Raw genomic sequence first — 26,262 nt, 5'->3', positions numbered from 1 at the left:
TTGTTCATTTCAAATCCAACTGCTGACAAGAATTTTTGCTTTATATTAAACTGTAGGGATATAGATCATTGATGATAAAATATTAATGTATCTTTTTCTAACATGAGCTCAGAGAAGTTAAAAGTTAACTTAACTGAAGTTAACTGTTAACTAGAGCTCCATATAACTAGCTAAAACACCATGATGATAATAAACATCACAACCAGTTATGTGCAGGTAAGTTGTAACTGCACACATTGATATTTCCTTGCAGAATGTCCATGTCTATTAAACATATGTATTTTAGATCTTATAATGTAGTCATTATTTTGACAATATGGGCAGATTTGGTGATATTGAGATACTAGTACTATTGACAATATGGCGGATCCAAACAATGGCGAGGTCCTATTTGAAGTGACCTCGAAAACCGGTCTTGCTACTTTTCACTGCGTGCCTGGTAAGGTTAGATACAGATCAATGCACAAAAGATATAGTCACCCCCCTCCCATCTTACTTTTCTGACATGGTCGAGTTCTCCAATACATAAACTAGTGAGTTTATTACAACTGAAATTTTCATATTTCAGCACCAGTGTATTGATGATGATAACTATTTACCCTTTGGGTAAGTCCAGGCATGCATATATCAGATGACCTGTCACACCTAACTTTTGTCCAACATTCAAAAGCTTATGACTAAGGATACTCCTAAAATTGGTGACAATGACACTCTCTCTATGATATAGGACACAACATCAAGCCTACAAGTACAAGTACTGAAGTAGTTGGATCATTTATTTATGTTAATCTCGACATATTAGCTGTACTGACAAGTACCGCCATGAATCTACAGTATTAAAATGTATATACAATTATGACACAAATTTGTTTTATTTGTCTTCATCAGTCATTTCCCTGTCTCACCATGGATGAAGCCCTGCTGTCAGATGATGCTGATGCTGTACAGAAGGAGCTGGACAGTGGACTGCAGCTGTCAGAGTACCTGAACCGTGGCACGTTACAGCACCTGTACAACAAAGTAAGTTTCTAATACTACAGGCTGGGTATGTTAGAACACCTGAGTGTACATTGCCTTACAGTCAGGCTATTTGAATTGTGTAACAAGGCATGCATGGCTACATTACTATGTAAACACCATGGCCAATAATATAGTAAAAATATCAGTGGTTTGTAAAAGTTTAAGGATGACACAAGCATTTCTCATGAAAAAATGATAGCATTTGTAGCTACAATTTAAATGATGATGGTGGTAATATTTGATTCAGATTAATCTAATACAAATCTACATTGTATATCTAGAACTCAAGTCAAAATGGCTTTAACATTTGATAATGTGTCTTATGAAGGCATTTGAAGATGCTACACCCAAGCAGCGCGAGACGTACGTCTTCAACCACCTGGTGGAGAAATGTCTGGACCAGGGGAAGTATGAAGGTCACACTGTCCTACATGTGCTGGGGGAGGTCATCTCACAAGATCTCATACAGGACCACGAGATACCCAACATATAGTAAGGCTTTTATTATAATGTTTACCGAAGGAAAACATATTGTTTTTGCTCAGTTTCCTCTTCTTCTTCTCCAAACAAATAAGGTCAGTGACCTGAACCAGATGTCTGTCACCATGGTAACTAGTTCTTGTTCTTGTTACTGTGCAACAGTGACCTCTCTGTTAAGTGTTGGTTACCACATGTTGCAATTTTATAGTAGGAGGGATTTAGACTCCTGTCACCATACATTCATCGGTGATATGGTTTTTTCCAGTGATGATGAGAACTCGGACCGTGCCCTGGGTCTCCATGACCTTCTCATCTGGGCCATCGCCACAGGCAAGGTCAAACTTGCCAGGTTCTTCTGGAATCTAGGGTCCGACCAGATCGGTGAGAAATGCCAGAATCCACTCAAAGTAGCTAATGCCTTCCATGTATGTGGAGAATTGCAATAAATAAATAAATAAATAAATCATATTTTATTCACAATAATACTCTCCACCAGACTCCTTTGCAGGACAAATTGGACCCTCTCTGCCCAGCAAACTCCTGGCCAATGAAATCCCCTTTTTAGGCCAATTTCTACTATTTATTCAGCCTGCAAAGGAGTCTGGTGGAGACTAAGACAATAATTTGTTTTACAGTATTTAAGAACACTGGCTGTGCTCTCCCCATAGTTTCAGGTCTGGTTGCCAGCATGATGTTCAAGTTTGCAGCTGATCATCTCCCAAATGACATCTATCACGCTGACCAGCGAGCAGACCTCTTCAAGCTGTCTAAGCAAGTCCCTTATTTTTCTTCTACTGATGCAAAATGCTATATATACATGTACATTTGTATATATACTCGACCTTATTGCTGTATCTGTATCTTTTTACCCCGGGCATTAACCACACTTTGGCATAATGCTGCATTGTGTGTATCATATATTATATTGTGACCTTGGAGAGTTGACATGAAGGAGGAAAAGAATGTTGGTAACTTGGAAACTAAATTAATCCCAATTATTCCCAACTGACCAAAAAGTTTTGAAAGCAAGAAGATTAAAAAGAATAGAAGACAGTTTCAGATATTATTACAAGCCCTAAAATAAATTTTTAAAAATAGTATATGGGTTAACAGTATCACACAAAACTATAAATTTGATTGTTTCTTCAAAATAGCCACTGTCACAGGATATAGGGATTTCCTCAGAGCTTCTGACTTTAGTTCTGCTTCTCGCCGCTACTTAAGTATATAGCCGATGTAGGTGGTGCTTTTGTGGAGAGAAGCAGAACTCCAGTCAGAAGCTCTGAGGAAGGTGTCTGATAGACACCAAAACGCAAGCAAGGTGAGACAATACATGTACTTGTTGTGTAAAAGAAATCCCTAAAAAAAAAAAAGTATATCCTATACTTTACCAACCTGATGAACCTATTTCCGGAAGCCACAGTATCACAGTGGTTCTTACCACTCACTCACTCGCTCAGTCACTTACTCACTCACTCACATGTTAGACATGCTTGCACTGTGGTACTGCGGCTTCAATGGCAGCTCGCCACTTGCCTCTATCCTGTGGGTTGACGGCAAGTAATGCAATGAGACATCCTCTTTTTACTAGGGAGTACCGACAGCTGGCCCTGCTGGTGATTAACGAGTGTTACCGGTTGGATAAGAAGGAGACGTCGGACGTTCAGGTGAAACAGCGGGGAGACTGGGTCCACATCGCTCCGCTGGACGCCATCGACATGGCCGAGGACATGGAGGTCATGGGTCACGCCGCCTGCCAGTTCACCCTGGATAACATCTGGACAGGCAGGATGGCCAGTAACACTCCCACATGGAAGGTAACGGGCACATCGGCAGTACGTACTACACCTGCGCGAAGCCCGTAGTGTATTGTGCATAGCACTTTGACAGAATGGCTCATATAAGGTTGTATTCGCGCATATAAGGTTAACACCCTGTCTGTACATTGTAGTTTCCAAATGTTATTATGGAAGAAATTTTGTCTGCAACAGGCAAAATTCTCACGCAACGTTGACCTAATATTCAACGAAAACCGTGTAAAATTGAGGTTTTGCGCAGGCGCAGTATGTTCTGCCGACATTTTAAGGTAACGTTATCTATGAATATTTGCTTTTATTAAAAATGAAATGTAAAATCCAGTAGTGTTATTAAAGGCTGACAACACACCCACATGGAAGGTATGGAAGTTTGTCTTTATTACATGTAAACTGTAAAATCTTGTCTTCTTGAACTGAAAGAAATTAGCCAGCAATCAGTTCTTCACTTCAAGTAAAACTTATGTCACTGCATTCTCCATTATATGTCCATTTTACCTGTTCCATTGATTTGGCATAACCAATGGTCATTTGTACAGAATGTGTGTTCTATTTGGGCCAAGTGGTCATTTATGACACAACAAAGACCCACTTATGAAATAAAGACCACTTGTTATGATTTTTCACCACTTGTACGTGTATCTTGCTTCTATGGTATAACTGTCATTTTTTTTACTGTAAAAGAGAAGAAAATGTCAGTTTGAAAATGCAACTTAACGTGATATTAAATGTGGTTTGTACCTCAGTTGATGGCTGCTACAGTCTGTCCACCCCTGCTGTTTTTCCTGGAGTATGTGGGTGATGAGGACCCTGCACATGAACATGACACCAGCCTGTGGGACAAGGTCAAGTTCTACTTCACTGCACCTGTCACCAAGTTCATGTACAGTGTGGTAGGTATATATATTTTGAAATATCCCGGTTACTATGTACATCTCTATGAAATGAGCACAAAGAAACATATTATATCAAGTAAAAAGTGAGCAAACACATCTTTTCCTCCAGCAACATTGTCACATATTTAACCCGACCCCACGTACAAGTGCAGTAGCACATTAGCCTTAGGTCAGGATACATTTTATGAGTGACGTGCACTTTTGTGTAAAATCAGTAGATGGCGTTGTTGCAACAGGACTGGTGAGAAGAAATACTGATATCCTAAGGGAATGATGTGGTCCATGTTATATGTCTTCTTGTCATGTGCGTTGATCTTGAAGGGTTAGACTTTTGTGATATCGCCTCCTCAGATGTCCAACCTTTTATGAGTGCTGCTTAAAAGAAAAACACAATTAATTAAGAAGAGTAGCAACATACAGGGGTGACCCAGTCTACTTGCATAATGAGCTGTCGAAACCCATTACAGTGTTTATTTTTCAAAGCGACATCAAGCTTTCCTTTCATCCCCAGGTGTCCCACGTGTTGCTGATCCTGATGTTCAGCTACATGGTCCTGTTTGAGGTCCGGCCTCAGAGTAAGCAGCCTGTGGGTTGGGCGGAGGGACTCCTGGTGTTCTGGATCGCCATTCTGGGTCTCGAAGAAATACGCCAAATGGTACATAGACTAGAGAAATCCGTGAATAATTTCATCAGGTTGGTAAGTCACTGAGTAAAGAGACTCTTTTTACACAACCAAATCTTTTTTTTAGCTGACGTTCCGGTGACCGTCTGTCACCTTCCTCAGCGCAATTCTGACTGGTTCACATTGCACTGCAGCACAGGTGTCACTGCTATAGATGCATTTCCAAATGTACACCTGTGCTGCAGTGCAATGTGAACCAGTCAGAATTGCCCTGAGGAAGGTGACAGATCGACGGTCACCGAAACGTCTGCTGAATAAAAGACTTTAAAGTTTGGCAAGTCACATGTGGGGCAAGACAGTGTTCGGAATACAGGAACTTCAAGTTAGATTGGAACTCTGTGTTGGTGAAATGATTCTGAAGCAATATAAGGTACATTGTAAAAAAACTGTACATAGATGAACTTTATGCAATCATTACACCATCTTAAAGGTTTGAGTGATATTTCCAGGTGGACAAACGCATTCTGATCCAAACCTGGATCTCCAACGCGTGGAACATCCTGGATGTGATCATCGTAGGTCTGTTCGAGATCACCTTCATCGTACGCCTCTGTCTCGACCGGGATTTCGAGAAGCAGAATTTCCAGATGATCCGGATTCTGTACTGCCTGACCCTGATCTTCCTGTGTGTGCGGATGGTCCCCATGTTCTATCTCAACAAGAACATGGGACCAAAGATCGTCATGATCCGGAAGATGGTATGTTTAATATGTTGTTTTTAGTAGCTAATAGGCTACACCAATTTAATTTGTTGGTTCAGGAAAAATATGAAGAGACAAGGCAAAAAAAAAAAGAAATAAAAAAGGCCTAGGCATCCTCTGATAGCCCAAAAGCTATTAAAGGAGCTAAAATGCCAACATACAAATGAATTATGAACTTTTTGTCAAAACAATGCATTGATATGTGGAAAAGCTGTGGAAGACAAGGTCACCGTTCTTCCACTATTTTAGCCAAAATATGAGCATTTTAGAGTTGATTCAAAACCTGAATCTTTTTGTTTTTGCATAATTTGTTGCAGTTTTTAATGCCTAGTTGGCCCAATAAGACACAATAATAAACTTAAATTCATCCATTCATTCATTGTTTCATTCACTCATTCATTCATTCACTCATTCATTCATTCACTAATTTATTCATTCATTCATTTCTACATGTGACCTTCATTCCCAGGTCGGTGACGTGGTGTTCTTCCTGAGTGTTCTGGCCGTCGTTGCGGTGTGTTACGGCGTCACCAGACTGGCCCTCACCACGCCTAAAAACGAGTTCACTCCCAGCATTGTCCAGAAGGTCTTCCTCATACCGTACTGGCAACTGCACGAGCAAATGTTGGACCTGGAGGAGGGGGAAGGGACAGAATGTTAGTTTTTTTATCAGTTTATTTTGTTTTGTTTATGATTGTGTGTATTTTGATAGATAAATACTACAAGTCTTAACGCTACTGTTAGTATCCCCTGTATAATGGTACGAACCAAAAAGTGGTCTGTTATTCTAATAACCGACCACTTTTGAGGTTACAGCATGATTAAGTGATTAAAGTACATTTTCCCTCTCAGTGCCCTGGTACGTGGACGTCATGGAGGCAGGTTACATGTTGTTAGTAGCTGTGATGCTGGTGGAACTACAAGTCGGTTTGTTTGAGTGAGTATTTGCTTACTACATGTAATTATATAAATTATACTTATTTCATTACCTCCAAAAAAATGGTAGGTACTGTTTTTGGTCTGCGGATGATGTTTTTGTGTGGTGTTGGATGGGATGACATTTAGCAGGTGGGTACTAGGTGGAGTGAAATGGATTGTGTCAGGTACAAAGACTGGGGGTCTGTGAAAAGTTAAAAACAATATAAACCACACAATTCATTATGTTTACAGATACACCATTGAACGTGTCCAGGAGCGAGCAGGCATGTACTGGAGCTACTACAGGTATGACATGATCCAGGAGTACCAGGACAGACCCCTCGGACCAGGGCCACTCCTCGTCTTCGGGCTGCTGTGGAAACTATGGGAGGTCTTCAGAGGCGTTCCCGCAAGCAGCCCTTTCCGTAAGCTTCCAGTATTTGTTTGGGATGAGTTTGTCTATTTGCTTGTTTGTCTATAGTTACCACGGTACTTCTTGATATTGACACAACAAAAAGGATCAGTGAATTTCTTTTGAACAAATCTATGACATTGACCTTTTTAAACAGGGAGAACATTCAGTGGAAAAGTAGAGGCGAATCTACAGGAGTTGGAGAGGAAAGCTGTGACGAATGTACAGATGAAGTTAGAGAAAGGTGTCTACAAACTGCATGCAGCTTCTGAACATAGGTACAGTCTTAGAGATGTTTTATCTTTGGGTAAATGGCCTGCGTGTGTGTGTGTGTGCCAGTGTGTGTGTGTTTGTGTGTATGTGTGCATGTGTGTGTGTGTGCATGTGTGTTCATGTATGATTGTGTGTGTGTGTTTGTTACTCTGATTGTTTTGTTTTTTCCCTTGTCCAGCCCACCAGATACAAGAGGAAAGCTTGGATCCTTACGAGAACGTATGGCAAGCATGGAAGGTGAAATGGAGGCAATTAAGTCTTTAATACAAGATTATACCAAGAAGTAAACATGTCAAATCAAAAAGAATTTCAAAGTTGGCCACGCAATTTACCATCATGATATTATCATGTTTGCCTTAGACATTCTGCATGCAATCAAATATAATGTACCAAAATATAATATATCATAGCCACAATTTTTAATGCTTTTTTGTGATAAGGGTTTAGCTTCGAAAGTATTTTATTCTAATGCCTTGATTGGAAGCAGATGTTGGGAGCAAAAAGTGCATGGCATGAGTTCATGCAATATTAGAAAACCATAAAAACTATTCCCATATCTGCTTGGATCTTAATTAGGAACGTTTGGTGGCTTATTAGTGGGAACATAGGAGCAAAGGGATTCATACATTCCATGACATTTTACCATTTTTGTTAATTCTGGGAATTTTAACATCCGAGTTGATCCGAGTATTTTCTGAATATTCGGTAATTTCTTATCCAAATGTATATCAAAGAATACTTTATTTACGAAATAGCATAATTGGAATAAGGGTCGTATTATGTTGTGTCCAAAATGGTTTTTGTTTCTTTCTTTCATACAATAAACCTACAAATAGACGCACAGTGAAAATTACTATAAGACTAGGTGTGTATATATTAACTAAACAAGCCATGTTTTAATGTCTTGAGCCATATACATTTTAGAGACATTTGCTGGGATAACAATACTTTATTTTTCTTCATCTATCTATTTGTTTCTGTTTTATTTAACTAGGGTGGTCCAACTCAGTATAAGACAGTGCTTTACACGTACAATGGAGCTCTGGAAGACACGTCATACATATTTGTAACATATGTAACAAACTTTTTTATGTTTACCAAAGGAAAACATTGTTTTTGCTCTGTTTCCTCTTCTTCTTCTTCCTCTTCTTCTTCTCCAAGCCAATAAGGTCAATGACATGAACCAGACGTCTGTTACCATGGTAACTAGTGTTGGATTACATCATGTTGCATTTTCATAGCAGGGGAGATTTAGACTCCTGTCTCACCAATAGAAAATGTGTTTGAGTAAGAATTAACAGCAGACCATATGGGAAGGTAAACATTATGCATTTGCTTGCCTTTGCAATCATAATTTGTATATCATTTCATCATAACAGTTACAGTTAAGAACAAAATAATCCATATCCACAAAATTATTCATATCCCCTGTAATTTAATGATTTTTTTCTTTTTAAAATTTTCTTTTTTTCTTTTTCAAACCTTCACCTTCACCTTCTTAGAAAATACGGGACGTACGGTCGGTTGTGCGCATGTGCATGTGAAGTTTGTCTCACGTTGCACATGAACGTGTACGTGTTACATTGTTAAGCTCTTTTATGGCTAATTGGCCATCTACATCCGGAATGTGCCAGACATTTGGTTGCTGCCACACATGGCGAAATGTAGAAGCTTGTCTGGCGCTGTAGGAGACCATTTCCGTGCGTTAGTCTGGCTAAGTGCACCTGTGTTATAAAGATCTTTTAATGGTCTAGACGGGCTTTTAAACTTTAACCGCCGAAGAATGCCCGCCTCTGATGTAAACACTTCCTCCCTTGTTACTTACAAGTACTGGATCTGCAGGTTAATTTGAGTAGTTCTTTTTTTGAATGAACTAGTGATGAAACAAATTCACTAATATGAAAATGTCATAAGTTATCTGGTATTGAGAAGCATGTGATAAAATACCTTACATGTGTTTATTATCAATTTTCTTTGCAGTAGTCTAATCGTCACATTTGTGAGTTTTATTTGTTGCAGCTTTTAACGCTTAGTAACAAAAGATACAATAATAAACTCATTTATTCATTTCCGTGCGTTAGTCTGACTAAGGGCACCTGTGTTATAAAAATCTTTTAATGGTCTAGACGGGCATTTAAACTTTATTAAACCGCCGAAGAATGCTCGCCTCTGATGTAAACACTTTTGTTACTTACAAGGTGAACAGCATGTAGGGCAATTTGAATATGTTTTTGAATGAACAAGAATTCGGAGACCTCCATGAAATATTTAGATTTTGTGTGATGGTGACTGTGTACTCTTCTCATTTACCGTGGTGTCCACAGCTCTTTCAGATCTGATTATTTATCCCAATTATTTAGCACCGTAATGTATTTTAATGTAAAAAAACGTGCTAAAAGTTTTTCGAGGGATAATTGTATTTTTATTACAGCTGCTCTTTCTTTATTGTGCAAGGGAACAACACCAGCTGTCAAGGAGGTCATGTAATGAAAAACAACTGTGAAAACAGACAGGATTATTGACGTTTCTCTAGGGCAGACTGGACCCAACCTGACCAAAGGGCCATGCGGAAAGACACACAGACAGACATGCCAAAAAGCAATACTTCCATTTTTGTTGGAGGTAAAACTAGTGATCAAACAAACTGGGCTTTGAGATCATTTTGAATTCACTTTCTGTCGTCTCGACTGTCCATAAAGTTCATTTGAACTAAACTTATTCGAGAGAACTTTCACGCGTACTACGGATCTTTGGGGAGGTAGTAAGCCACTTAGTTAATCATCTCGTTTTACTAGCTGACCTGCGAAGTATTCAAAGTACTGTCTACTGACGTAGAAAGATTTTCTATGTTGGCGGAATAAATTCCGGTAACCCTCGACAGATAATACGAGGAAACAGATGAGACAACAAAACATTTAAATAGAATAAATGAGACAAGATTATATCATTAACAATAGTGGTGATCTTTGATTTACTTTTGCTTTGCACGTTTTAGCTTACTGCTCATGTGTATTGTTAGTATTCTGCTTTAAACCTCTTGTAAAGTTCCATGTCTGCTAGTTTTGGGCGGACAAAAATGCATTCCAGTAGTATACTGCAACTGAAAGGACCATCTGCGTTCGTCTCTAGACTAAATTTGGAGAAAAAAAAGGACGAAACTGGAAACATGCAAAGTAGCAAACTCTTAATGCAAAGATTATTAAATTTGGTACTTTTTTGTCATGTTAACCATCATAAAAGTCCCTTCTATTTTACTTCGAAACTTCGGTGCACGTACGTATATACGTGCGCATGCTTTCCTAGAACATCTAGTTGACATGTCTAGAGGTTAACAATTACACTTTGGAATGCAATACGGGTGTCTACTTACATTCTGAGAAAAGGGATAAATATAATTATCAATTAAGATTAAGTTCGTAACGTCACCGACAAGTTATAAAAAGGGGTATTCCCTTACTTTAAACATAGTCTACATCCTTCAAACAGAGAAAACATGGTTCCAACCGCTTCTCTCTTGATGCTTATCTTTGTACTGGGCATGGAGTCATCCCTGGCACAGCCCAGTATGCTGGTAAGACCCCGTTCCCTTCTAGTCGTATCAGTCTTTTGTTGTGAAATGTCTGTCTTTTATGCCATTATTTTATTTTGATGTGTCAAGTTGGCAGGAGTGGGTTGGTGGGAGCACTTGGACAGTAACCTGTCGTGGGTAGCTTGGCACATCCTTTTTCTGTCCCCTTCCCTTTGTCTCAGTTGCAGTAACGTCGAAAAGTTTAAAGAAAACGGCAGCTGGCTATATTGTACCTAACCCCTTTTGCACCAAGCCTTTGAGCATGTAACTCTAAACGTTCTTGGTTAAAGCTATAGCTATAGATAATGCTCCTACTGTAATCGGTGGAAGCGAGTTCCACCCTACGGCCTAGTAGTCATCAGTCCATTAAGCGCTTCCTGGCGTCCAAGGTTATATTGCAACGTTACGAAATCCCAAAATTAATACCTTACTGGTTTAGACGCCTCCACGTATCTGTCGGGGGTCGCTACGTTCTTTGAAGTTCACTAATCGCTATCTAATAGGAGCAAAGTGTTAAGTACCCCTTTTATTGCTCTCCGACTCGTCCGTGGATCGCAAATTGGATCTTCACTCTGGCCGGATCTTCTCTGGTATACTTTATTTCGGCCAATTTCTACTATTTTTCCAGCGATCCGCGGTGCCTGGTAGAGGCTATGCGCAGATGGTTGTACTTTTCCCATATCTTCAATTTCACATGTCAGAATCAATACAGTAAAGATAAATGTTAACAAGGGGCCGTTCCCCACAGGAATTTGTGTGGGAGGAATACCCGCCTACAGTGGTCGCCTACTGCCCTCTGGTGTAAGCTTCACACCTTCATAACCCCCGCCTCTTCAGTGTCATTCCATTCTGACTCGTCTTTCGAATGTTTCTTCCCCGATCTGTGTGGCTCTTCTTGATTTTCAAGAAGATGCTCAACATCCAGAGACATGTGTAGCATCGGCGGTTGTGACTGCTGTATTAGGCTGTTTTTTGGAAACAAGCACATACTCAGGTACAGGTATGCTACATTATGTGATCCTTCATATGTGATCCTTCAACGTAAAATGCATGCTTGACTGTGGTTTAAAGTGGTGGTGGAGATTTTGGACCCGGTCGCATTGGTCGCGTGTTTGTCCTACGACCGCAAGAGGACATTCTTATTCTTGGGATAGTAGGGCATATGTCGTGCATGCAAGGATTCGGTTAAGAAAAAGGTTGTCTTAGATCCCTGCCACTAGTTGCTTCTGCCATATCCTTCTTGAAAATTCTGCAACATAAAAATCAGTCCACGACTGCAATTTATCCGTTAGTAACAATTTTCCTCATGTATTGGTACCAGATAAGTCTTAACCAAGTCGTAGCAACGTGTACTTCAGTTGGCAATACATTATTTTGTATCCCATTGCCTGATAATTGATTTAATAGCAAAATTGAAACTGTACAAGTTATGTTGTAGCTGAAACATGTTAGAAGTTTCTAACACGAGTCACGTGTATGTGCTACATGGTCATCATGGTGCATTAAGAGTTTAATGTAACAGTTTCAGAAGCAGCAATTTGAAAATGTCACCACCTGAGGTCCAGACCAATATTGCAAGAGCTTGAAGAACTTGAAATGTAATAAAACTACCGTGTATGAAAGCTAATGGAGTTGATAAAGTATCCCAAGTACTCAGTTTAAAAAGTTCAATGTAGACGTCATGGTCGATTACATTGCTATAAAACAGCGCTATGTGTTATAAGTTATAAAAAGGGATATTCCCTTACTTTAAACATAGTCGACTCGACATCCCTTAAACGGAGAAGACATGTTCCCAACAGCTTCTGTCGTGATGCTTCTCTTTGTAATGGGGATGGAGTCATCCCTGGAACAGCCCAGTATGCTGGTAAGACCCCGTTCCCTTCTAGTCGTATCAGTCTTTTGTTGTGAAATGTCTGTCTTTTATGCCATTATTTTATTTTGATGTGTCAAGTTGGCAGGAGTGGGTTGGTGGGAGCACCTGGACAGTAACCTGTCGTGGGTAGCTTGGCACCTCCGTTTTCTGTCCCCTTCCCCTTGTCTCAGTAACGTCGAAAAGTTTAAGTTTAAGAAACCTCCTGTCTCTCTTGTCTGGTTTTCCCTATTTTTTTATTTTGTTATACCCCAATTAAAAACGGGTAAGGCTTACTTACTTACTTACTTTGGTCGAGTTCCCGCTCGAACCAAACTTGAAAGCATCCTCCATCCCTCTCTGTCCTCCATCAGAGACAGGATTTCCCCTATTTTAGTGATGCTGGTGTCTGATCTGCGGTTGTCGATGCAGTTAATTCTAGGTCTCCATCAACTTCTTTAGCCTTTTGTGAGTTCATTTTTGTGGGTTTCTGGTACCGGTAAGAAGACGTAGTTGGTTCGTGTAGTTGTTTCTTTCCTTGAATGATTTTCTTTCTTTCTCTCGTAAAACCTGGCTGTCTTGCGGCTAAAATACGTTTTACTTAAAAGTGTACGTGTTTGAAGTTACATATATAACTCGTATAAAACAATTCTATCTGGTTTTCACGGAACTTGTAAGTGTCCCATCTGCGATTGTGACATGAGAAGTTTGGATGTGTCTGATTTAACGTGTTAATGCACTTGATGAGTTTTTGCTAACAAAATGAACCAAATTTCGAAATCCGTTTTAGCTCAGGTAACTAACTGGGCAACCTAAGCCCAAAGTTAGTATCTGTATAGCCGGTATAACCGCACCTCGGTGTAACATACCATCCTCTGACAGGCACGCGGCGCGGCGGCAGCTGACTATATTGTACCTAACCCCTTTTTACACCAAGCCTTTGAGCATGTAACTCTAAATGTTCTTGGTTAAAGCTATAGCTATAGATAATGCTCCTACTGTAATCGGTGGAAGCGAGTTCCACCCTACGGCCTAGTAGTCATCAGTCCATTAAGTGCTTCCTGGCGTCCAAGGTTATATTGCAACGTTAGGAACTCCCAGAATTAATACCTTACCTGTTCAGACGCCTCCACGTATCTGTCGGGGGTCGCTACGTTCTTTAATTCACTAATCGCTATCTAATAGTTCACTAATCGCTATCTAATAGGAGCAAAGAGGCTAAGTACCCATTTTACTGCTCTCCGAATCGTCCGTGGATCGCAAATTGGATCTTCACTCTGGCCGGATCTTCTCTGGTATACAATCCCTTTATTTCGGCCAATTTCTACTATTTTTACAGCGATCCGCGGTGCCTGGTAGAGGCTATGCGCAGACGGTTGTACTTTTCCCATATCTTCAATTTAACATGTCAGAATCAATACAGTAAAGATACATGTTAACAAGGGGCCGTCCCCCACAGGAATTTGTGTGGGAGGAATATACCCGCCTACAGTGGTCATCTACTGTCCTCTGGTGTAAGCTTCACACCTTCATAACCTCCGCCTCTTCAGTGTCATCCCATTCTCGCTTGTCTTTCGAATGTTCCTTCCCCGATCTGTGTGGCTCTTCTTGCTTTTCAAGAAGATGCTCAACATCCAGAGTCATGTGTAGCATCGGCGGTCGTGACTGCTGTATTGGGCTGTTTTTTGGAAACAAGCACATACTCAGGTACAGGTATGCTACATTATGTGATCCTTCATATGTGATCCTTCAACGTAAAATGCATGCTTGACTGTGCTTTAAAGTGGTGGTGGAGATTTTGGACCCGGTCGCATTGGTCGCGTGTTTGTCCTACGACCGCAAGAGGACATTCTTATTCTTGGGATAGTCAGACATATGTCGTGCATGCAAGGATTCGGTTAAGAAAAAGGTTGTCTTAGATCCCTGCCACTAGTTGCTTCTGCCATATCCTTCTTGAAAATTCTGCAACATAAAAATCAGTCCACGACTGCAATTTATCCGTTAGTAACAATTTTCCTTGTGTATTGGTACCAGATAAGTCTTAACCAAGTCGTAGCAACGTATAGTTCAGTTGGCAATACATTGTTTTGTATCCCATTGCCTGATAATTGATTTAATAGCAAAATTGAAACTGTACAAGTTATGTTGTAGCTGAAACATGTTGGAAGTTTCTAACACGAGTCACGTGTATGTGCTCCATGGTCATCATGGTGCATTAAGAGTTTAATGCACCACCGTAACAGTTTCAGAAGCAGCAATTTGAAAATGTCACCAGCTGAGGTCCAGACCAATATTGCAAGAGCTTGAAGAACTTGAAATGTAATAAAACTACCGTGTATGAAAGCTAATGGAGTTGATAAAGTATCCCAAGTACTCAGTTTAAAAAGTTCAATGTAGACGTCATGGTCGGTTACATTGCTATAAAACAGCGCTATGTGTTGAGTACTGGTATCACTACTGCTGTCCTTACGGTGATTTGCAGACATTTCTGTAGCTTCTATCCAGCCAGGCCGTCCAGAACAGCATGCGTCCACTAGTCTGTGTTCTCCTCCTCTTTGTGATGGGGATGTCTTCTTCACTGGCTCAACTCAGCGTCCTGGTAAGCGAGTATCTGTGTTCAGTTTCTTGTCTTTTTTCTTCGAACGGCCGGTGCATGCAATGGTCAAGTGTTCGTCCTGCATTTGGAGGGTCTTGAGTTCGATTCCCGGCCGAGTCATACCAAAGACTTTTAATTGGTACATACTGCTTTCTCTGCTTAACACTCTAAGCATTTGATAACCATTTTCTTGTTGAGCACACACCATTACTATAGTGGACTACCCTCTGCTGCAGCGATTACACAACCCAAGAAACGAAAATGGGCCACCGCGCTGGGCTTTTATCTTCGTTCTCTGCAGTTTTTTTCTCTATTTGTCGTCCTCGCGAGTTGTTGGCATGTATCTTTTTTTCGTTGATGCCATGCGCGGATAATAAAAGAAAATAACTTAAGGCAGTGCCACGAGAAAGACGCGGCCTTGTTTTGACTTGCTTGGTCGACCAGTGACGCCGGTAGGAACGAAATGCCGGGACTTTTTTCTTCCCTCTCTCTCAATTTTTTATTGTGAACTGAAATAAAACTGATGTCCCACTAAATTACCGCTGAGGGGGAGTTGAGCCCGAGGGGAGTTGGCCGGTAATGTGGTCTGACTCAGCTCCCCCGTAGCGGTAGTTAAGATAGGCGGGCGCGGGGCCCATGACTACGTACCGACAGAAAGCGGCTAACGGCCCGATACTAGTCTGGCTGCTAGGGTAACGAGCACAACTAACTAGCTCTATTACACTGGTGCTACTAATAGGGAGTGGGAAGAAAGATGGTAGATTTTATTAGCAATATGGGCGATGAGGAATACTGAGTCATGTCAATGCGTCATGTGCAAAAATGACCATTGGGGCTATTCATCAATAAGGCATGTTTGTGTGGGTGGCTACTGGGCTTTACGAAAACACTAGACGATGGGTTTGTATTGTTGTTTAATACATAGACTTCTAGTACTTAGCGTTAAGATGTAGTGTTAGTAGAATGGCTCGTCTCAAGAAGAAAAGGGAAGATGAAAAAACACAAAGGAAAATGGGGATTTGAAAATTTGAAATGGGTTTGTGTATTACAGGATCGGTATCTGTACAGCCCGTATAACCGCCCTTCAGCTTAACACACCAGGATGATCAAAACACAATTTTTCAATAAGATAAAGATAATATGTAACATTAAAAACGTATTCAAACCTGCTCGAGCAGGCATCTGGTGCAATCGCAGGCAACATCAAAACAGAACAAAATGTAGTTCTGGGGCATGTCTAATTATAAGCACATTTTATCCATTTATCTGCACTACAGAAAAAATAGCTGTAGTATAATAACCTGTCTGAAGCAGGCACTCTTTTAGAAGCCACTTTCCCCCAGTCCCACGAGCGGCGGCTGAGAGCAGTTTTAACTGTTATATAGGGTACAGGTAATGGGCACGTGAATCAAAATCAGGTGTATCTTGTTGAGAGCTGCCACGAAGCCGCATTGCATGCAGTAGCTAGCACAAAAACATCGTACTTCATCCGCGTTTGACACGTCGAATGGGGTGAAGTACGATGTTTTTGTGCTAGTTCATCATCATCATATCTTGTCGGCCCACTGTTCCAGCCAGTCCAGGGCTTCCTGGTTTGCATCGTACAGATCTCGTTTGGAGAGAGATGGTCCAAATTCGCAGTCCTGTAGGATGTGTTGCATGGTTTGGGGAGGGTGTCCACATGGGCAGTCAGCTGAGCTCACCCGTCCCCATTTTAACAGATTATCTCTGGTCCTACCTACTCCACACCTAGCTCTGTTCAGAGCGGCCCATTTCCTTCTAGGCAAATGGGTGCCATGAGGTAGGGACTCACATGGGCTCTGTGCTAGTTGACAATAAAAGAAGAGGATTTAATGTATTGCTGTCAACAGAATCGCTGTCTCTTTTTTAAATTTAAGGAGTGTGGGTAGTTTGAAATAAATCTGTTTCGTCTTCCACTTTTTTTGACATGCAGTATTCACAAGTTCTTTCGCACACAGGTAACCGTAGCGTGCTCGACTCGGAACCAAGAGGTCCCGAGTTCGAGTCCTGACATGCCACCGATCTTGTGCTCTTGGGAACGGCACTTTACACGATTTTCCTGAGTATTGTCCTGTCCTGAATTCGTCTTCTGCGTTGGTGGTGGCATAAAATAAGTTGATATAACTTAAGTGTGCATAAAATTAAAATAAGTTTATATAACTTGAGCGTGCTGTCACAATGTCTAGTCATGAAATGTTCAATCAATCAACCGCAGGCATCAGTGGAGATGCATAGCGGCTGTAGACAGGTCTCTCCGAGATGTTCTGTTTTCAGCCAGATCACTCCAGTCAGTTCTGCTGACCCCTAGAGTGTCCAGTGCGTTGAAAACTTTGTCCTCCCATCTGCTCCTGGGGCGGCCTCTGTACTGGCGTTTATAAGTACAGCCGTGAGTGAAATTTCCCGCCAGTACTTATAAACGTAAGAACCACTGACGGGCCGTGAGGTAGGGGTAAACTTTTGAATGGGAAGGATTTGTGCAACGCCACTTGGCAGAAAGGTGGTCCAGAATGTTTGCCGGAGCATGGGCTACTTTAAATTTGGCGGCACAGCCTTTATTGTTATTTTGCAGACGATTTTCGTGTCGACTGTGAGCTGTGCCGCCATTGGGGGCTAAGCAGAAGGACGGGGGCAAAGCAGAATTGCGCCGGGGGCGTAGAGGAACGACGGGGGCGAAGCAGATTTTTGCGGGGCGAAGCAGAACGGGGCGGGGGCGAAGCAGAACGGTGGGGGCGAAGAGGAAGGAGTTTCATGGGGGTGTTAGGGCGCCTCCAAGATGGGTCTGGAGCTGAGGTAACCAGTTTGATCACTTTTTGGAATATATAAAAAATACTGTCTCTTTTTGTAGGAGTGCGAGACGGACCAAGACTGCATCGACGTGTACGGCATGGGTGAGTACTGCTGCGCCCGCGTCAACTCCATCACCCGCGACCTGCGCCAGTGCAAGCCGATCGGCCAGGAGGGCGAGCTGTGCCACGTGGGTTTGGTTCATGTTTCATTGGTTTATTAAGATTCCCTTTGGCCCCATTAGGGGCTAATCCTCCAGGACTCATTAGACAATGCAATACATAAAACAAATATATACAAAAGCACAGATTACATACTATACATTACAAGTTAAGAATAAGAATTGAGGTCAATATAGGATTAACATCAACAAACTCTCAACAATAAAACTTGCGAATTACTAATTTGCTTCTACAATATAAACAATATTACCAGGGTTAAACCGTAAAATTGCGTAAAGTTCCGTAAAATTGATGTATCATTTTCTTAATGGGCCAGCCTGCAGACTTTCTTTTGTATAACGTATCTTTTTAGTACATGACTATGAAACACTTGCCGGTACAGGTGGGCAGCAACTACCTGCCGTACCCGTTCCGGGGCGCCCGCCGCTTCTGGCGCTGCCAGTGCAACTTCCCCGAGGGCTTCTGGTGCGCTCCGGACCCCGCCAGCTACCTGCCCAACGGCGGGCGGTGCGAGCGCTGGGTCCCGCCGGCCAACACCACCAGTAGCACCGAAGATGCCGGATCTGGCTAGCGGTGCAGATCTCGCCTGACGACAACGCCAACGTAAATCCCTACTTTTCTCGATCCGTCTGGTCTTGGTTAAAGCATAAGAAAATGCATCAAAGCATTAAACCTGCCCAAGTTTCGATGACCGTCTGTTGTATTCACCATGGCAATAATGAATGGTTCATTGTGCTCTGAAGCTACGTGTTACTGGTTTGCTGTATCATGAACCTAGGTGTTATTGGTTCACTGTACTCTGAAGCTAGGTGTTACAGGTTCAATGTGTACTGAAACTAGATTTTACTGGTTCAATGTGCAAGGTGTTAATGGTTCACTGTGCACTGGAGCTAGGTTTTACTAGTTCACTGTGCACTGAAGCTAGGTTTATTGTACACTGAAGCTACATGTAGGAGTTACTGGATCACTGTACACTATGTGTTACTGTACACTATGTGTACTGAAGCTATGTGTTACTGGTTACCTGTGCACTGAAGATGAGTGTTACTGGTTCACTGTACACTGAAGCTAGGTGTTACTCTTTTACTGTACACTGAAGCTAGGTGTTACTGGTTCACTGTGCACTAAAGCTAGGTGTTACTGGTTCACTGAAAAAAGGTGTTACTGGTTCACTGTGCACTGAAGCTAGGTGTTACTGGTTCACTGTACACTGAAGCCCTGTGTTACTGGTTCACTGTGCACTCAAAAGCTGGGTATTACTGATAAAATTATCAATTATTGATATACTTAAATCTGTGATCATGTGCCCATCATAATGTGACTTCTATTCCCTCATAAACTACACTGAAGTTGCTTAATTATGAAAATAATGAACCACTTTCAGACTAACAAAGTTGATGTTATTAAGTAAATGTTATCATTCTTCACCATTGCAATCTAAATCAATCTAAATTTAACTCTGGTTTGGTCCAAATTTCTGTTTCTTTTATCCGTTTGACCGTTTTTGAAATCTAGGGATTATGTTTGTGTTGTGTCACATCGACCATTGCGGGAAAACAATTATTTCAATGCCCTCATCACCTTAGAAGTAACTAAGTAGTCAAGTAAACATTAATACAATACTGTGATGATAATTGGGCAGGATGATAGTAGTTTTAGTTGAAGCAGCAAAAATTTGACAACTTTCTTTGTCATAAAAAAGGATCAATCGCAGATCAAAAAATTGCCAAGCGTACATCTTCAATAAAGAAGTACCGGCATTTGTGTCTCTGTATTTTTGTTAGGGTATGTGCAATATAACAACAGTAATGATAATTATTAGGCTAGCTAATCGAGTCCTGGGTTCGAATCCTGGTATTCCTGACAATATATTGTGCCCTTGGGAAAGGCACTTTACATGGCTTCTATCCACCCAGGTGTAAAATGAGTATCTGACTTCGGTTAAGGCGGTAAATGCTGTGGAAAGAGAGGGATGAACTCCACCTTCTCCTCCTGAGCTCCAGGAAATGCACAGTGTTAAAAAGAACAAAGTCACTGGTAGTAGACAAACAGATTCATTGACACATGGATAGGAGAAGCGGAGTGAGTGATTGAGTCAGTGAATGTGTGAATGAGAGAGAGAGAGAGAGAGCGTGTGAGTGTGTGTGAAGGTCTACAATCGCACATAAGTGTGGTTTTGATAATACAATGTGTGAAAACGATATTCCAAAGATTGAAACGCAGCTTACATTGCATTTTGTTCCCAAACTGTGCGCTGAAAAAAAATATTTTTAAACATTATGTTGGGCTTCCTACAGACTATGAAGATTATATACCTTAAGGCCTTAAGGATAGCAACATACACAGAGAATATTTTGAAATGAGTACAGGTTTGCCTTCGTCTTGCTTCATGGTGCAAGCAATTATAGAGCCTAAACGTGTTGTTATTCAACTGTTTAAAGTGAAACAAACTTGGATGTGTTAATGTGTGAACTATATTAATCAGCTTTCTTGGAAGTGGTCGGGAAGGAAGGCTTAACAGGAAGTACCAGATTAGCTATAGTCTCCTGCCGCGATGTGCTGTTCACTCTACACCTACAACCTTCTCCGGTTCCATGGAATTCGGAAGTTGAATCACGAAGACTCGTGGTGGGGTCGTGTACGTGTGGCGTAACGGCAGAGTGCTCGACTCGGAACCAAGAGGTCCCGGGTTCGAGTCCTGACATGCCACCGATCTTGTGCCCTTGGGAAAGGCACTTACTCACACTACTTACCGTTGGACTGGTTAACACAGTGTATCATGGTTGACGCGAACTCACTCTTCGTTGCTTTTATCTACATAATAAATGTCCAAATAATGTTTCTTCTACATAATAAGTCATCCACTTTGCCCAGCCAACATACCAGTAATGTCTGACATGTATCGACTGCAACGATATATTTTCTGTTACACTCTATAACTGCATATTCAAGCAACGAACACACAAATGAGATACAAATGGTTTATTAAATATCATATTACACCTTGCACAACGGTTAGGGTAAAAAATAAAGTGTTTTTACGTTTCATACCAAACATATTAGGAAATCATATGACAACAAAACTTTCCACCTAATAGGGTGGGCGTCGTTTGCAGACATATATTTAATTCGAAGTCTTACTATCAGTTGTTTATAGACATTTCTTGTCACTTATAATACTGGTATTAAATATTGTTATTGGTATGGGCAATAACTATAAGTAGTGAAATACTGCCACACTTTTATACAGGTTTTATTTTATTTCTAGCATAGTTTTACCATGCTTCATAAGCACACATATTAAAATATACAGTGACTATGACTTTGTCTAATTCATATGCGTTTTTCCGTATAATTTGAGCTCAAGGCAGAAAATAAAATCAGAACTGCAACATAATTTCACCGACATGTCTGTGTTTGATATCACACAAATGATTGATATTAAAACTGCACCATAATAAGATAAATACACTGCTCTCTTATAACACGAGTTAACAGAAGTTGGCTCCAAAACTGGGCACATCGAGGTGCTTCCCTGTCGTCGTTGACTTTAGTAAGTTTTTGACCCTCCTGATGTGCGGCCTAGGGGAGAGCTTTGGCGAAGACTTGGGCGAGCGACACCGAACATCCTTCGTCAGCGTCTGTTCTTTCCACCTCGCGTACAATCCTTCGAAAACTCTCGCCACTTCGATGTACGATTCTTTCGTCGTGATCTCGGAGAAACCACATCCTAACGTGTCCGCCATTTTCTCACCGTCAAGTCTCGCGACCATTCTATCTAGTTCGAGATCTCGTTTGTTGCCCGCGAGAGTTACGGGTGTGTTGGGTCCCTTCGTGTGGTTAATCAGAAATTTGATCCTCATGACTTCTTCAAAGCTGCAGATGTCGTTGATGCTATAAACTATGACAAAAGCATCCCCCCATCGAATCTTCTGCTCCAGGGCCAGAGAATTCTCTTCCTGAATAAAATGATAAGAAATTTCAATGGTTTTATGATTTCATCATTGTACACACACATACACTTACACACACAAATGTCCGCACGTATACTCATTCACACATCGCCCCATCGAAAGCTTCTGCTCCAGGGCCAGAGAATTTTCTTCCTGAATAAAATAATAAGAAATAAATGGTTTTATGGTTTCATCATTGTGTTTCAATATGGCCTTTACATTATTAAAATGGAGAGGACGGAAAACGTAATCATATTAATAATAATATGCACATATTTAAGAGTAGACAGATCGCGATCACTGTTTTTGTTTACATCATATACATGCAAATTATTTAAAGACACATGCAAATTATACATGGTAGGCAAATCAACCATTTTCTGCCTACCACTCGCTGGCTGTGACGTTATGGCGAACGCTCGCTTAAAGAATGTTCACAGAAATTTAATTGAGAGAAATTTGAGAGAACTTTTTTAAAAGGTAAGCACATTTTCATCTTTGTAGTGGATCATATGGTAAATTATCTTTTAATCTTGTAGTATTGGGGAGGGCCAAAGATAAACCACCAGGTTTCCAGCCCTCCCATGCATGTCTAGCTATTTGTTACATTTTTATTTGTAAGTGCAAAACAATAAATAAACAAACATAAAAGCAATGAGCTGATATTGAATGACATCCTTTGCTTGTTGACAAGCAGTCTGAAAAAACATATCGTACATGTACCTGGCCGGCGGTGTCCAGTACTTCAAACTGTACAGGGTTGTCATCAATAAACGTCCGGTGGTGGTAGATGGCCTCTGTGACACAAATTAAAAGTAAAATATCATAAAATGTCCAATATGTGTCGACTGTATGACAGCTTGTAGAATTAGAGGAAATAATATTTAGCTTACCGAGAGTTGGGTCGTAGTCACCGATGAATCTCTTGGTCACGAAACGCACGGTCATCGCTGAGGAGAGACAAGGTACGTTTTGTGAAGTTTACAACTAGGAAATATCTCTCTTTCTCTCAGTCACACACACAAACACACACACACACACACACACACACACACACACACACACATACACACAAACAAACAAGCACACACTGTGACACAGACATAAGCACACACAGACGCACGCACACACACACACACACACACACACACACACACACACACTGTTTGGTGTTAAAAGGTCAATGCCCTTCAAGATCTCGGACATTCACCTTCGTTGAGCTCCTTCTGTTTTGTATAACATTCTTTCATTCTTCTCATGCGTACACAAAAACAAAACAAATCCTCTTAGACCAGCTTTAACGATTCAAGGTCAGTTGAGGTCGTTGCTCTCTGACTTCTTTGATTTGTTACACCTGCAAAAGTGTTCTTTTCGCCTCCTGTACAGTTTGTCTGGGTAGAATTACGTCCTATTGTATCCATGAAACGCTGAGAAATACAAGAGAGTAAATCTAAGGGCACGGGGATCAGAGGTCAACCAAACACTGCATTATTCATATTTTTTTGTTTCATGACGGGTGTCTGATCAATTACGCGCTAGGAAAATACCCTAAACAAAAACTTCTGTCAACAAACGCATGGCGAAATATTTATTCAAACACCTCTGGTGTATAAATGAGGAAACAACTGTGTCTTTCATAAGACATGTGAGTTTTACATTGAGTAGGTTGTGTGGAATCTACGACAAAAGAGAATACCTAGCCATAGATTCGAAGGCACTGATTCTTCTAAAATAATGTTTGGCATTTTTTAAAGCCTTCACTTTATGATTTGTTGAACATGTGGCCTTCTTTTATCATTGTTTCACTGGGTAATTGACACTAGTGTAATTTGGCTTAATAGATCGTTCATAATTGTCTTGCAATTGAATTACTCGTCAATTGATCCAAGGTTACGTTACACAATTTTGCAATAATGAATTAGAAAATATAATTTCAACACTAACAAACGCCAAGTTATTCAAGAACAAAACCTTTAAAAACTTTTAGCCAACTTTGATGGGTATTACTGAACGTAATTTTATTTCTAAGCGATTAGTTAATTTTCTAACTTGGTCTACACCACACTTTGCACAATGCTCTGAAGCAAGGGTGCTCCCCCTCTTGCCAAAATCCTAGCAGCTTTTCCAAAATATTTTTAAAAATGCCAAAAAATCCCAAATTTGGGTGTTTTCTCTTACTAGGATTTTCATAAAAATTCCCTGAAAAAAAAAAACAGATTTTTTTTACGGAGTGGCATCAGCTAAAAATTTCTGGGGGGGGGGGATCCCTACAACATATAAGGACATAAATCTTTAAGTTCAAAATTTTAACTTGACCGCGTACGCACCTGTCTTGCCAACCCCTGCTTGTCCGAGTACCACCACCTTCACTGTCTGGGTCGGGCCGCTGGTCTTCCTTCCACACACTGGAAACCGTCCAGCCGCCATGTAGAGAACTATACACTCCGGGAGCTGCATTTACAGAAAAATATGTAGTTGGTAAAAACACCATAAAATCCTTATTCTAAATAACTAAAGTCAAAGAGAAAGAGAATCATGAAATGGCTATGACATTGTTTTAAAATGACATTGTTTTTAAATGACAATAGCAAAGCAAATGCTGCAAATGTACATGTAAAAATGACGTTTCCTGGCCTAACATATATACAAAATGTATTTAACACAAAAACAAAAGTTTTTGTAATCTCGAAGCAGATCTTTCGGTTGCCTCAAAAACCGTATCAAATTGACCAGGCTGTATCCATTTCCTAGACAGTTACCAGTTGCCAACCGAGCTAAGTTGGCGTAAAAAAGCTACCAGTACAAAAAAGAGATCTCGACAAAAATACCCCCCCCCCAAAAAAAACGCCAAAAATAAACAAAAATCTACACCTCTGCTTGGAGAGTACATTTTTTGCCTTTCTACATATTTGCATTGCACCAGTAAAGACTAAAACTTTTTTGAATACAGACATAACTTTGGTAAGAATACAACGGCCCGTACATTGTATACCGAGTTGCAAATGTACATGTACATGCAATGTGACAGAAGTAATGTATGTCATAGAGCGGATCACATGCGACACTAACCACTACAAAATCCAGGGGGCCAACAAGTGTAGTCGACTCCCAGTTCCTTGACCTGGGGTAAGCCACTCCTATAATACCATAAATGGCCTTCTAGGCGTGACTACATACCGCTCAGGGGAGACGTTGATTGTCAGGGTGCCCCCGGGAGTGACCCGCGGCGTACAAGGAAATTCATAAACCATTGAATACTTCTTATTTTTGTTACTATGTGCCTTGCACTTGGGAGGGGGGCAGGAAATTTCGATACATAATGCATCAAAAAAGACATTTTATGACGATTTTACTTTACTAACTTTAAGGTTTGTGATAAACTAGTAAGTAGCAATCTCTGGGTTACATTCCGTTACGTGTGTTATCGACCAAAAACAAGATATCTCCTCTAAACTACTCACTAAACAGCAGGAGTCGTGTAGCCAGTACACCGGGCAGCCATTTTGTTCAAAACAACTTCTATTTGCCATGCGTAGAAGATAGAAAGTCCCTTTTTACTAGCCCATCCCACCCATTTTGGTTGAAATTGGTACAGTCCGTCTGCCAGCGGTGCGCGGGGGGAGTAGCGCTGGCCCTGGGGTCGGCAGGCAGGGCACGTCAAGTGTCACTGCAGCTGTAGGGCCGAAAACAGCCCGTGCATTTTGTAGTGCACTCCAAAAAGTGGTTCAAAGATCTAGCGACAACCCTCAAGCCATCAGGACTCACCACTTAAACTTCTCCACCACTACTCAGGTCAGTTCAAGGTTGGTATAAGTGCGAGCACGTTCCGAATGTGGCTGACAACTTGTACAAGGATACGTCTGTGGTCGAGGGCTCTTTTGTCCACTTGGAGTGGTCGGGGGTAGAATTACTGACGTCCGTGTTAGGTGTCGTGCGTGCGACGGTCTTATGTTTGAATAGGAAGCACATGCATGAACACACCACAGGGGCACTCTATACTAGTGACTTTGTGTCTCCAAGAGGAAGAAAAAAAGTATGTATACGTATGTATACGTATGTCGTATGTCAAAGAAAACAACAGAGAAAAAGTTTGTTTGTCACCGTTTTCTG

At 41.0% G+C, this 26,262-nt stretch overlaps 3 protein-coding genes across 3 annotated transcripts; 2 read left to right on the top strand and 1 right to left on the bottom strand.

Moving 5' to 3' along the window:
• Nucleotides 1–891: 891 nt before the first annotated feature.
• Nucleotides 892–8,270, top strand: LOC109480283 (transient receptor potential cation channel subfamily M member 5-like). The gene is made up of 13 exons (XM_019782455.1): nucleotides 892–1,020; nucleotides 1,349–1,512; nucleotides 1,766–1,881; nucleotides 2,169–2,271; nucleotides 3,092–3,317; nucleotides 4,061–4,207; nucleotides 4,722–4,865; nucleotides 5,342–5,590; nucleotides 6,063–6,249; nucleotides 6,446–6,530; nucleotides 6,764–6,936; nucleotides 7,081–7,201; nucleotides 7,375–8,270. The coding sequence occupies exons 1-13, from the start codon at nucleotides 907–909 to the stop codon at nucleotides 7,481–7,483; spliced, it is 1,938 nt and encodes a 645-aa protein (XP_019638014.1). The 5' UTR covers nucleotides 892–906; the 3' UTR covers nucleotides 7,484–8,270.
• A 5,915-nt stretch (nucleotides 8,271–14,185) lies between these two features.
• LOC109480345 (prokineticin Bm8-d-like) lies at nucleotides 14,186–18,907 on the top strand. Its single transcript, XM_019782537.1, has 4 exons — nucleotides 14,186–14,323; nucleotides 15,099–15,215; nucleotides 18,079–18,207; nucleotides 18,582–18,907. The coding sequence occupies exons 2-4, from the start codon at nucleotides 15,141–15,143 to the stop codon at nucleotides 18,768–18,770; spliced, it is 393 nt and encodes a 130-aa protein (XP_019638096.1). The 5' UTR covers nucleotides 14,186–14,323; nucleotides 15,099–15,140; the 3' UTR covers nucleotides 18,771–18,907.
• A 2,331-nt stretch (nucleotides 18,908–21,238) lies between these two features.
• Nucleotides 21,239–25,974, bottom strand: LOC109480327 (ras-related and estrogen-regulated growth inhibitor-like). Its single transcript, XM_019782519.1, has 5 exons — nucleotides 25,918–25,974; nucleotides 24,480–24,603; nucleotides 23,046–23,102; nucleotides 22,876–22,949; nucleotides 21,239–22,158 (listed from the first exon to the last, which is right to left on the bottom strand). Exons 2-5 carry the CDS (start codon nucleotides 24,577–24,579, stop codon nucleotides 21,691–21,693), a joined length of 699 nt encoding a protein of 232 aa, XP_019638078.1. The 5' UTR covers nucleotides 24,580–24,603; nucleotides 25,918–25,974; the 3' UTR covers nucleotides 21,239–21,690.
• Nucleotides 25,975–26,262: the final 288 nt, after the last annotated feature.

Source organism: Branchiostoma belcheri, unplaced genomic scaffold (assembly GCF_001625305.1).
Source record: "Branchiostoma belcheri isolate BF01 breed outbred unplaced genomic scaffold, Haploidv18h27 scaffold50, whole genome shotgun sequence".
NCBI classification, from domain to species: domain Eukaryota; kingdom Metazoa; phylum Chordata; class Leptocardii; order Amphioxiformes; family Branchiostomatidae; genus Branchiostoma; species Branchiostoma belcheri.
The sequence above is the reverse complement of the archived record's forward strand: the minus strand, read 5'-3'. Positions and strand labels throughout refer to the sequence as shown.